This window comes from Sinocyclocheilus grahami, unplaced genomic scaffold (assembly GCF_001515645.1).
Source record: "Sinocyclocheilus grahami isolate Dianchi unplaced genomic scaffold, SAMN03320097.WGS_v1.1 scaffold1333.1, whole genome shotgun sequence".
Classification (NCBI taxonomy): domain Eukaryota; kingdom Metazoa; phylum Chordata; class Actinopteri; order Cypriniformes; family Cyprinidae; genus Sinocyclocheilus; species Sinocyclocheilus grahami.
This window is the reverse complement of record NW_015506512.1, coordinates 263,157-275,751: the sequence shown is the minus strand read 5'-3', so window position 1 is coordinate 275,751 and position 12,595 is coordinate 263,157. Positions and strand designations below refer to the sequence as shown.

Here is a 12,595-nt window from a genome sequence, read left to right as displayed (position 1 = left end):
AATTACGTCATTTGGAGCCAGAGTCTGCACAGTAGAGATTTGTTTGGAGCCAGAGTCAGTAGTAACAGTAACAGTAGTGTCGTGAGGTGGAGCCGTGGTATCAAACTCCCGCCCAAACTCCCGCAGACTCAATCAACCATAATGACATGCCCCATTTTTATAGCATTAAATTACTAGCAAAAATCAACCTTATCACAAAAACTAACAATTGAACATATATCAGCGTGATAACAACTACCTTAAATGACCAAAACCATCTTTTGGAAAATTGTATTGGAAGTGTAATATACAAAATTAAATGCTCACATTGTTAAATGTGAGCCAAAATCATCACAATTAAAAGAACCAAAGACTTAAACTACTTCAGTCTGTGTGCATTGAATTGATTTAATACACGAGTTTCACAATTTGAGTTGAATTACTGAAATAAATGAACTTTTCCACGACATTCTAATTTATTAAGATTAGCTGTATTTATTTATTTTGACTCAAGTCCCATTCGTTTACATGGAAAGGTACTGCAGCCAGCCACCAGGGGGGCGATCAAAGAGCCCGCAGCTTCACTTTTCAGGACGTGCGAGGCACACCCGTACTGTATGTACAATATTTTTTTTTCAATTTTCAATTAATTCTTAATGAGTAAAGTTACTTTTTATATTGCTCTGGCTATACTGGGTCACTGGATATATGTTCCTCATCTTCCTTTGTTATGTTTTCTATAAACTTAGAGCTGTATGCAGTAAAACGACTACTGCATAATAAAGTATTTTATTACTTTACATAATACATAAATACTGCAATTGCTTAATTTATCTTTCATGTTGTAATTTTGTCTTTAAAGGTTTGATTTAAGACATAAAATTTAAAGTAACAGGAGAATATCAAGTAAACGTCATATAACATAAAAACGTTTATATACAGTTAATGTAGTTTGAGTGACGAATGGAGCTCAAGCGTAGTTCAGGCAGACTACAGCCAGCATCAGCTGACGTTCAGCCGATTGTAACTCTTCCCACTACAATTAAATATATATACCAGGGGTCTTCAACAAAAATAGCTTGAGGTCCAGTAATAAATCCTCCTCACCAGCCGAGGTCCGGACAATTATATAGGCCTACCTAAAAACATGAATTGATGGTTTTTGGCAGACCAGGGTATCTGCAGGAAGCTCATATGTAAGACTTCCCCCCCAGTTTCACAGACAAGGCTTAAGCCTAGTCCTAGACTAAAATGTAAATCTGAGCTGTTTCAACTGAAAGAAACTTGCACTGACTGATCTTAAAACATGTCAGTGCCTTTGTTTTGTCTTAAGAGGCACACCAGTAATGCTTTTTTCTAAGGCATGTTTATAAAAATTACTTAAATGTCCTAATTGAACCATTGCCTAATACTGGTTTAGGCCAAACCCTGTCTATGAAGGCATGTTTATAAAAATTACTTAAATGTCCTAATTGAACCATTGCCTAATACTGGTTTAGGCTAAACCCTGTCTATGAAGGCATGTTTATAAAAATTACTTAAATGTCCTAATTGAACTATTGCCTAATCCTGGTTTAGGCTAAGCCCTGTCTATAAAGGCATGTTTATAAAAATTACTTAAATGTCCTAATTAAACTATTGCCTAATCCTGGTTTAGGCTAAACCCTGTCTATGAAACCAGGCCTTTAAGACCTTTTTAAGACCTGCACAAATAAAATTAAAATAACTGTAAAAAGCATGATTTAGAGTTCAGATACAAGTTTTCACAAAAACAAAAAGGTTTTTAGAACGATTAACTTCACATTTCAGCCTTTAAACCACTTTTTTAAAAGAAAATGGAGGCAAAAGTATAAATTATTATATTCATTTAAATAATTATTATCAATCAATTATTATAGCCTAATAATTAAATAACATAGAAATATATTTTACTGTCTTAATTCTTTAAATTTGTATAATGCATTAGCTTCTTGCCCACCAGTTCACATTTACAACTGTGTGTTTGCTGCATAAAAACATGGGCTGATTTTGAACAAAAACAGAGTACGGGCTTAATAAAAATGCTAATTCATTCTTTGAAACGGGCAGAAATGTAGCAGTTTCCCCGGTAACCACAGTACACAAAGCAGCGCAGCAGCTGACATTGAAACATGCAGCACACATATTCAAAAATATCATAGCCTTTTGAAGTTTTAAGTTCATATTAAGCTGTATCACAATTCTCAACTTACCATTCCCAAATTTAAGACTTCCTAAAAGCCATTATTAAGACTTTCTTGTACCATTTAAGACTTTTAAGGACACTTTTGTGACGTAATGCCGCTTTGACTGTTGGGTAGAAGTTAGGGATGGGCGTATCGATCCTGAAGTATCGATATATTGATACTAATGCGAGTATCGAAAGTATCAATACTCAACTAAAAAATATCGATACTAAGGTGTGCTTTTTTTTTTACCAGTGATTTTATTTAACAAAAAAATGAATGTGTACAATATGTATTGAATTGGACGAATAACCTATGTTAGCGAATATTTGAGTAGGATAGAACTATTTTCCTGCTCATCTGAACCTATGATATGAACACCAAAAGTGCTGCAGGACAGAACTAATCAATCACAGATAGTGTTCACTCACTGCTGACAGTGCATTCAAACAGGGCTGTTTCCCAAACGTATCATAAGAAACCATTGATGTTTTTGGGAATGGCAGAACAATGCTTATCAGAGGACAGAAAAAAAACATTTATTTTTGAGTTATTTCACAATAAACAAATTGAAATTATAGCCTACATAGTTTGTGCAATTACATTTATTTAAATTGAACGTTAAAAGTTCATATTGATCATGTTCTATTCTGTAATGTTAATAGAAATCATAGCTGTCAGAATAAAAAGTTTGCATTTTATGCATGCAATAGCCCGTCACTGGCAGTCCCTTATGAAAATGAACCATGGTGGTTTTACTAAAGTGACCGTAGTTCAACTATAGTATTTGTAGATTTCCCACTACAGTAAACATATTTTAACCATGTGTAAACAAAAATATAACCTAGTAAGTTGCAATTAAGGCATATTCAATGTTGAAATGCATTTCAAATATAAAGTTAAGTGGACATCTTTACCCATTTTACTCTTAGTAATTTAATTACTCGCGAGCACCCTTCTGAAAGCTAAAATAACGAATGGGACACCCTACGGTCTCGTGGACTTAACGGATATGCGCAGACGGCCATTGTAGGTCCACAAGAAAGCAAGTGCACATGAAGTGTACCCATTTGGGACAGGGCCTAATTAAACCGTACTCACACTTGCTTTAGTCTGTCGCACAGACATGCGCTTGGTCGGCTTCAGTTCGGTCTCACAGAAACGCGCTAAACAGCTCAAATTCTGTCATGGATCAAATCAGCTTTCAGTTTCGTCAAACAGAAAATCCGCTAAATCAGTCTTCGGGTTCTGTCGCACAGAACACATCAGCTTTCATTCCATCACACAGAAACGCGCTAGTCTGTCACACAGACAAATGTTAAAAGTCAGCTTTCAGTTATGTTGCACAAACGCGTCAAGTCAGCTTGAGTTCTGTCCCAGATAGCACACGTACGTCTGCAAGATGTCTGCCAAAGATCACTTCATCTGGAAAGCATCTGCTGTGTACAAACATCTGATAGATAGATCTGATCTTTAAGATGTCAGTTTTACACCATCACTACTGAGATGTGCGAGCCGGCCTCTTCCGGCGGGCCGATATGGTCGGGTCTCCATGAACTTAAATTCTAGATAAGATAATAAGTGTCCACGTAAAGCAGGCTCTGCGCATTTCTCCAAATGCCACGTGAGTGGGGGATGTGCATTGTACACATGGGGTACTTTTTATCCCTGTGTGCACCAAACCCATCTTGAGTGTTTGTTGCTAAAAAGCTAATTTTTTAGTTACATGTGACCATAGAAGCCAGTCCCATTTGAAGATCCAGTCGTGTCTGACAACAGAATATGCTGGGGATTGTTTTTGGATGAGCTAGGAGAATTTTTCTTGAAACCCTCCCAAACAACATGTGGTGTAGGTGCTGTTTGATTTTTTTTATTTATTTATTTTTTTAAAGGTTTTCTGACCCTGAGACTCAACTATTTTCTGCAATTCTTCAGCTGTGGTCCTTGGAGAGTCTTTAGCCACTCAAACTCTCCTCCTCACTGTGCATTAGGACGATATAGACACACGTCCTCTTCCAGGCAGATTTGTAACATTTTCTGTTGATTGGAAATTCTTAATTATTGCCCTGATGGTGGAAATGGGAATTTTCACTGCTCTAGCTCTTTTCTTAAAGCCACTTTCATTTGTGAAGCTCAATTATCTTTTGCTGCACATCAGAAATATATTCTTTGGTTTTTCATTGTGATGGATGATTAAAGGAATTTGGGCTTTGTTTTCTCTCCTATTTATATTTCTGTAAAACAGGAAGCCATGGCTGGATAATTTCATGTTCATAATCACCCTGAAGTGCTCAAAATTGTGAATAGAAATGGGAATATACTTCAGAGATATTTTACTCATAAGAATTTCTAGGGGTGCCAATAATTGTGTCCAACTTGTATTTGAGAAACACATTTATTTCATAATGATATTTCCACCCATTTTAAATTCTTATTATCCAATGAAAGGTTAGATTTTTGAGAATTTTAAAAATAAAAGATCAAAAGATGCAGACGATGCAGATTAATTTTCACAGCCTTTTTTGATCATATTTACCAAGGGTGCCGATATTTTTGGCCATGACTGTACATTCTAAATCATACACATCTTAAAGACATCTTCTAAATGAATAGGCATGGCCCTAAATAAACACTTACTTCAATGATTGACTTTAATATAAACAGTTGTGTATATTTGACATCCTACAGCCTTCATAGATGGGCACTGCTTTGATTTATGTGATTTGCTGTGAGAAATACTGTAGAAGATTTTAATTAATCAAATTAATCAAGTATAATCAATGTGAATATAGCCATTTATGTATCAAGTTATTCTTCTATAATCATGTATTTGCCTGTGTCATGGAGGCCTGCAAGAGAATGGAATGTGCAGACATTACAGGAGTGCAGTGTTTGGTAAAGCTGCACGTACTATTTGGACATTAGACAAAATATATGATATACAGTTTGTAAATTAAAATAAATGATTATTTGACAATTATAGGCCTAATAATTGTTATATTCTTTTACAGAACTGTAGTGTAATTTACAAGTTACAATATATATTTATATCTTCATTTTTATAAGTTAAAACACACACACACACATATATATACAGTTGTGCTGTGGTAAATATGATCAAAGAAGGGTGTGATAATTAACCTATATCATCAATTCTTTAGATATTTTATTTTAAAAATTTACTCAAATCTAACCTTTCATTGGAGAATAAGAATTTAAAATGTGAGAGAAATCTCATTATGAAATAAATGTTTTTCTCTAATACGCATTGGTCACAATTAATCATACCCTTTTATCCAATACTTTTTGCAACCTCCTTTTGCCAAGAGAACAGCTCTTCACCTTTAATGCCTCAAGAGTTTAGAGAACATCTGACAGGAGATCAGAGACCATTCCTTCATCCAGAATCTCTCCAGACCCTTCAGATTTCCAGCTGCATGTTGATGCTTCTCCTCTTCAGTTCACTACACTCATTTTCTATAGGGTTCAGCTCAGGGAACTGGGTTGGCCAGGGCAGAAGCTTGGTTTTGTTCTCAGTGACCCACTTTTTATTTTTTTTTATTTTGATGTTTGTTTTGATCTTTCCTGTTGGAAGATCCAAGCATGGCCCATTATAAGATTTCTAGCATGGACAGTCAGTTTTAAATTCAGTTTTTTATCCATTGGTATTTTATAGAATCCATTATGCCATCTATCTGAACAAGATATCCAGGATCTCCGGCAGAAAAATAGGCCCACAACATTAAAGATCCAGCAGTATATTTCATTGTACACATGGGGTACTTTTTTTATCCCTGTGTGCACCAAACCCATCTTCAACTTCATTTATTTATATAGCACATTTAAGTGCAACTTTGTTGCCCAAAGTGCTTCACAAATCAAGCCACCTTGATTAACAGTAGCACATTATAATTTAAAGGGTCATGAAACCCCAGACTACTTTTTCTTAGATTTTAGCAGAGGTGTTTGTGTTGCACATCATAGAAGACAATGTTAGCATCCGATAATTTTTACTGTTGGAGAAAACAGGTTAATTTTAAGCTTTTTTGCACTATTTTCATCTTCCGGGTTTAAAATCTACATTGTGTTGACGTCACAATTTGTGACGTGGCAATGGACTAATGGTGCGTTCAAGTCATGTCGGATAGTTGAACGCACATGAACACCACCACAAAGTCGTTATTATGAGTAGGAAACTCGAAATTTTCTTTAAGCCCCGAGTTTCCGAGTTGGGGACGTGTCAGTAAGAAAACGTGTCGGATGCAATGGACGCATCCAAAGACTAGATATGCAGCATCTGTATCGATGGTAAATTTGTTGAAATTAATAAAATGATTAATTTTTTGTAATGTAAACTAAATCTATATGTTACACAAAATATTATATCATTGTATAATTACCAAAGAACATATAATGATTCCGCTTACATCACCTACATAAATTGAATAAAAACTGAAAAAAGCAAAAACACAATGATGCATGTTCTTTAGTCATCAGATAGTTGAACGCACATGAACACCACCACAAAGTCGTTATTATGAGTAGGAAACTCGAAATTTTCTTTAAGCCCCGAGTTTCCGAGTTGGGGATGTGTCAGTAAGAAAACGTGTCGGATGCAATGGACGCATCCAAAGACTAGATATGCAGCATCTGTATCGATGGTAAATTTGTTGAAATTAATAAAATGATTAATTTTTTGTAATGTAAACTAAATCTATATGTTACACAAAATATTATATCATTGTATAATTACCAAAGAACATATAATGATTCCGCTTACATCACCTACATAAATTGAATAAAAACTGAAAAAAGCAAAAACACAATGATGCAATGATTCTTTATTCATCATTTTGTAGATTAAAATTTTTTAAAAATCGTTGGATTTTATGGAAAAAAAGTTAAATCGCCATATTGTTCCGACCAAAGTGACTTGAACGCACCTGACGTCGTTATTACGACTTGTCAACTCGCAAGTACGAACGTCCCAGGAGGACTTGAACGCAGCATTTTAGTACATCGATGACACGTCGGTGTCTAATAAATTATTCATGAGTAAGCGTGTTCAGCAGCGTGTTCTTATCCTATGAGAAGACGCTTCGATTAATTATTCACAACAGCATGTGTTGATTTGCTATGACAGACGCGTCAGACTGTGTACATTAACTGAGAGAAACGTTCATGGATTAAAGAAGAGTGGTTGTTTTTGCTTTGTAATAAGAGTTCGGCACAAACTTGATCCATTCACTTGGTGAGTATAACCGTTTTTACTGTGACAACTCGTCAAAAGGCTTATATAAACGCCACAGAATAAGCCTTAAAAGTTCTCAGAGGTGCAACAGTGCGTTCATATATATGTTTTCGATGCAGAGTGCAAATGGCTGTGCATTTATTTGTGTTTTTAACTCGATGGGAGCGAAATTAAACTTTCTAAACGCGAAGCTGTGCATTTATTTGTGTTTTTAACTCGATGGGAGCGAAATTAAACTTTCTAAACGCGAAGCTGTGTGTGTTGTCGGTCTCCCCTCTACCCCCTCCTCCGCTCGGCACCACTCCCACTTTTTTAGCATTTTTTTAAAACTGTGGTGAGAACTAACCAGTGCTGGCTCAACCAGTAAAGATCAATCAAATAATGCAGTTTGATGTTTATTTCATTCAGATTGTCCCTTTTTTTTTTTTTTTTTTACAATCTTTCCGTGACACATTTCACAGCAAGACAGAAGTTTAATATTACTAATATTTTGATCCCAAGGTATCAATACATGAAATGGAACGACACCTCCATACAAGCGAAATTAGAGGGCATCTACGGCAACTGCTCAATATTACAAATTGAGATGATCATGTAGAGCTCAGAGGAGTTCATGTGTACATGACAAAAGAAAATAAAGTCTAAATAAAAAGTACAAAGAGGAAGAGAGTGGAAATGGTCATCAGATTTGGCCCACATTCAGCTGCGGTGTGAACGGAGCCTTAATTTCACGCAGGTCCGTATTTTCTGGTGCCATTTGAAACTGCTGAGCCATTTAAACCTCTTACCACACAAGGAACACAAATAGCGTCTCACATCTGTGTGACTTCTCAGGTGTATCTGTAAGCGTGATGGCAAAAGACATTCTTTATTACAATGATCACAATTAAATCGCCTTCCACCGAAGTGAATGCCCTGGTGATTTTTGAAATTGCTACTTTTCGTAAAACTTTTGTCACAATCTGAACACTGCGGTTTCTTTCCAGAATGCGCTCGCAAGTGACGTTTCAGGGCTCCTTGATATGCGAAACACTTTTTACATTGGAGGCATCTGTAAGGCTTCTCTCCAGTGTGAATTCTCATGTGAGTCTTAAGGCTTACTTTACGATTAAAACACCTTCCACAGTCCTGGCATTTAAAAGGCTTCTCTCCGGTGTGAATTATCATGTGAGTCTTCAGATTTCCTTTTTGTGAGAAGCTCTTTCCACACTGTTTGCATATATAAGGCCTTTCACCGGTGTGATCTCTCATGTGGTAATCAAGGGATGGTTTATAAGTGAAACGCTTTCCACACTGAGGGCACGTGTAAGGTTTCTCTCCAGTGTGAAGTCTCATGTGAGCCTTAAGGCTTATTTTATGACTGAAACTTTTCCCACACTGTTGGCATTTGAAAACATTCTCTGCAGAGTGACTTACTACATGCCTGTTTAGGCGTTTCATGCTTGTGTAACTTTTTCCACACTGATCGCATATAAAACAGTTCTCTCTTGAGTGAATCCTCATGTGCTGACTAAGAGTTACTTTACGTCTGAAACTCTTTCCACACTGCTCACATGTGAATGGCTTCTCTCCAGTGTGAATATTCATGTGATACTTGAGGTTTAGTTCTCGTGTGAAGCTCTTCCCACACAGTTTGCAGGTGTAAGGACTCTCTCCAGTGTGAGTAGTCCAGTGGGCATTAAGGGCAGCTTTATATCTGAACTTCATTCCGCACTGAACACACATGTAAGGCTTCTCTCCAGTGTGAAGTCTCATGTGATTCTTGAGGTTTGCTTTATGACTGAAACTCTTTCCACAGTCATGACATTTAAAACTGTCCTCGTTTGAGTGAATTCCCATATGGCAAGTAAGGGTTACTTTACGTTTGAATTTCTTTCCGCACTGATCACACGAGAATGGCTTCTCTCCAGTGTGTATGTTCATGTGATACCTAAGGTTTAGTTCAGTTGTGAAGCTCTTTCCACACTGTTGACAGGTGTAAGGCTTCTCTCCGGTGTGAACTCTCATGTGCCTTTTAAGGGCTCCGTTTTGAGTGAAACTTTTCCCACACTGTTGGCAGGTGAAAGAATTCTCTCCGGTGTGAATATTCATGTGGACTTTAAGGTTTCCTTTTTGAGTGAAACTTTTTCCACACTGCTGGCAGGTGAAAGGTTTCTCTCCAGTGTGAGTTCTCATGTGGATACTGAGGTTTGGTTTTTGAGTGAAAGTCTTTCCACACTGACGGCAGGTATAACATTTGTTAGATTCTGTATTCAGAGCTCTTTTTCGTGATGAAGTCTTCTCTGTCGGTGTAGATTTTTCTCCAATAATGAAATCATGTTTCATGTACAGATTTTTCTCTTCCATTTCATTCAGTTCTCGACTCTCCTCTTTCAGTGTCTTCCGCTCTAAAGGGAAAAAATACAAATACAAGTTAACCCTAGTGTAATGGCGATCTACATTCCTTTCCGTTCTCCACCATTTCCATAGGGAACCAGCACAAAGGTTTTGACGACTAAAACCATAAACTTTCAGTTTACAGTTTACTTTTCATTTGTCAGGATACAGCAAAAATCGAACTTAAGAACTATTTACACTTCTTCAAGCTTCAAATTACATATGGTTTCAAAGAACGGTCAAAAGACTAACACCAAGCCCCTTCCTTCTTCTTACGGTTCAAAATATCAACAGTCACATTCACATGCGTATTACTTATAAAATCGAAATTGACCTATGAAAAGTCATGTATGCAATATAAAGATCACAAAATATGCAAACTGTATATCAAATAACAATCACTCTTAATATAAAGAATATAATAATAATAGAAAAATATGACTAATTTCTTAATGTTCTTTATGGCTCTAACACCCAGTTTAATGGCACAAAGCAACAGACATTAAAACCAGCATGAAAGCATTAGAGCATCAAAGCCAACAACGTGAATGCTAGAATCCTATACACCAGTGTTTCTCAACAGTGTAGTCAAAGAAACTACATCAACAACAAAAAACATAATTCTAAATGTTTTTCTTGATGCAAGACTTATTTTGAAAGATGTGCGTGAAAGCTATTGACACTTTTTTTTTTGCAGTTTAAGTTAAGACTGCCTGAGAAAAACGTGCTGTCCCGATTCAGTATCTGCGGTCAGATGAGATCTTGTCAGGCTTAATGTCAATCTCATTCTACTGTTATTTTTGTAACTTGTTATTGTTATGAAATAAAAAGTCTCTCACCTCAGAAAAATGAACTATCCTGTCCTGTCCTGTCCTGTCAAGACGTTATACTGTGCTTGTAGCACACTCTTCAATTGCACGCGCAAATGCGGCGGCGCACACTGTATACCATTTCACTAAAGCGCAAAAGAAACCATGTGCTTTAGAAACTCATCCTGCTTGCTTCCAGTTGCGCTCTCTCTCTCTCTCTCTCTCTCACACACACCACTCGAACCATCCACACAATAACCTTTAATAAAGTTCAAAAAGGTTGAAGTGAATTACAAGGATATTCACGCGCTTCACTGAACAGGATGCGCTGTGAGAAACGCGTGCGTTGCTGTCGCTTGCAGTGTGTCGTCTCGCCCGCCGGTATTTTCCTTACAAATGCTCTACGAACACCGCCTCAGTTATGTCGTTATGTCCATTTCAAATGCTGACACGTGCTTTGTGAAGAGTGCTCGGTCATGTGGCTGTGTTTATATGTCCTAATTAAACTAAGGCCTAATCCTGGCTTAATCTAAGCCCTGTTTTATATTAGTTTATTTAAAATTATTAACATGCAATTGTTTTAATTACATTTTTTAGTGTGTAATTTATTTTTTAAAAAGTACTTCTAATTACATATGGAATTTAAAAAAAAAAACGTTTTATTAATAAGACTAATCAATAAGAAAAAAATATATAGTTTTGGAATCTGACTGCGACTCCCAGAATCGGAATCGAATCGTGAGGTGCCTAAAGATTCCCACCCCTACAATGATTTATTGCTTGTCTTTGTTGAATAATACAGAAGATAAAGAGCTTAAAAAATAAATCGCATATTAAATCGCAATATTGGTAAAAATAAATCGCAATTAGATTATTTTCCAAAATCGTTCAGCCCTAAAGGGATGATATATTTTTTAAACAAATTATATATCAAAGTGGGTCGCGGCTTGATCACCATGGGAAAATGTGGGTCCCATGGCCAAACAAGTTGAGAAGCACTGCTATTAGGGCTGTAGCTATCGATTATTTTAGTAATCGAGTATTCTACAGATTATTCCATCAATTAATCGAGTAATCGGATAAGAAGTCATTTTTCTTTATTAAAGAGCAATACTAAATATACATGAGATGAGATAGAGCTCTTAAAATAAACAACTAATTTGTTTTCTTTTTAGAAAAATGAACATTTTTATTGCTGAAATTGCATACATTAATAACCGTGAAAACTAAACCTATTTTCATGTATTTAATTGCCAAATTGCATTCAAAATGCAAATACAAATATATCAAATTTCACATTACTTTAAAAACGGTAAACAGTACAAACTAAAACTAAGGCATAAATCAAAATAATAGTAATAAAAAAAATTATAATAATAATACCTAAACATTGCATTTATGTCGTGCAACTTAACTTTCAAGTTTCAGACTAACTAAAGCTCAAGCATAACATAAGCCTTTACTGTCTTCTTGGAAGGCTTTGTGGCTTTTGTGAGAGGCAAAAATCAGTGGACAGGAAGGTAACTTGGAACAAGAACAAGAGACCATACACAATTTTTAAACACATTTTTCTGCAACATGAAATTAGAGTTATTTGGAGAATAAACCCTCTTAAATGTCCCTATACGTACTGGTGTGTGTGTGTAAAACTTGTTTTTGATAACCTTCATATTCTGTGTGCGGGTCAGTTCACAGCAGTGATAGAAATGAATCTGTTCCAATAAGTTTAAATAGATTTTTACATTTTATGGGCATTTTTACCTTTATAAAGCCTTTTTTTCTAAAAGTGTGCATCATCTTTTGAGTCAAATTCTTACATTTATTCAGTCAATTAGAATAAAAGACATTTGGGCTGTTACCAAACATATGATATCAGTATCAAAATTCATCTTTGCAATGCAGAGGAAACACAGAAGCTGCATGGGATGAATTTCCCACACAGAGGGACATGAATGCATTTAACCTGCAGTTACAAA

At 36.0% G+C, this 12,595-nt stretch overlaps 1 protein-coding gene across 3 annotated transcripts in view; it reads right to left on the bottom strand.

The window, feature by feature from the left end:
- Window positions 1-7,850: 7,850 nt before the first annotated feature.
- Window positions 7,851-12,595, bottom strand: part of LOC107569319 (gastrula zinc finger protein XlCGF57.1-like) — a 190,339-nt gene continuing 185,594 nt past the window's right edge. For all 3 annotated transcript variants that reach the window (XM_016255382.1, XM_016255383.1, XM_016255381.1), the window contains exon 3: window positions 7,851-9,821. In XM_016255382.1, the coding sequence (XP_016110868.1) occupies window positions 8,134-9,821 (1,688 nt within the window). In that variant the 3' untranslated portion in view covers window positions 7,851-8,133. The remainder of the gene's footprint in view (window positions 9,822-12,595) is intronic.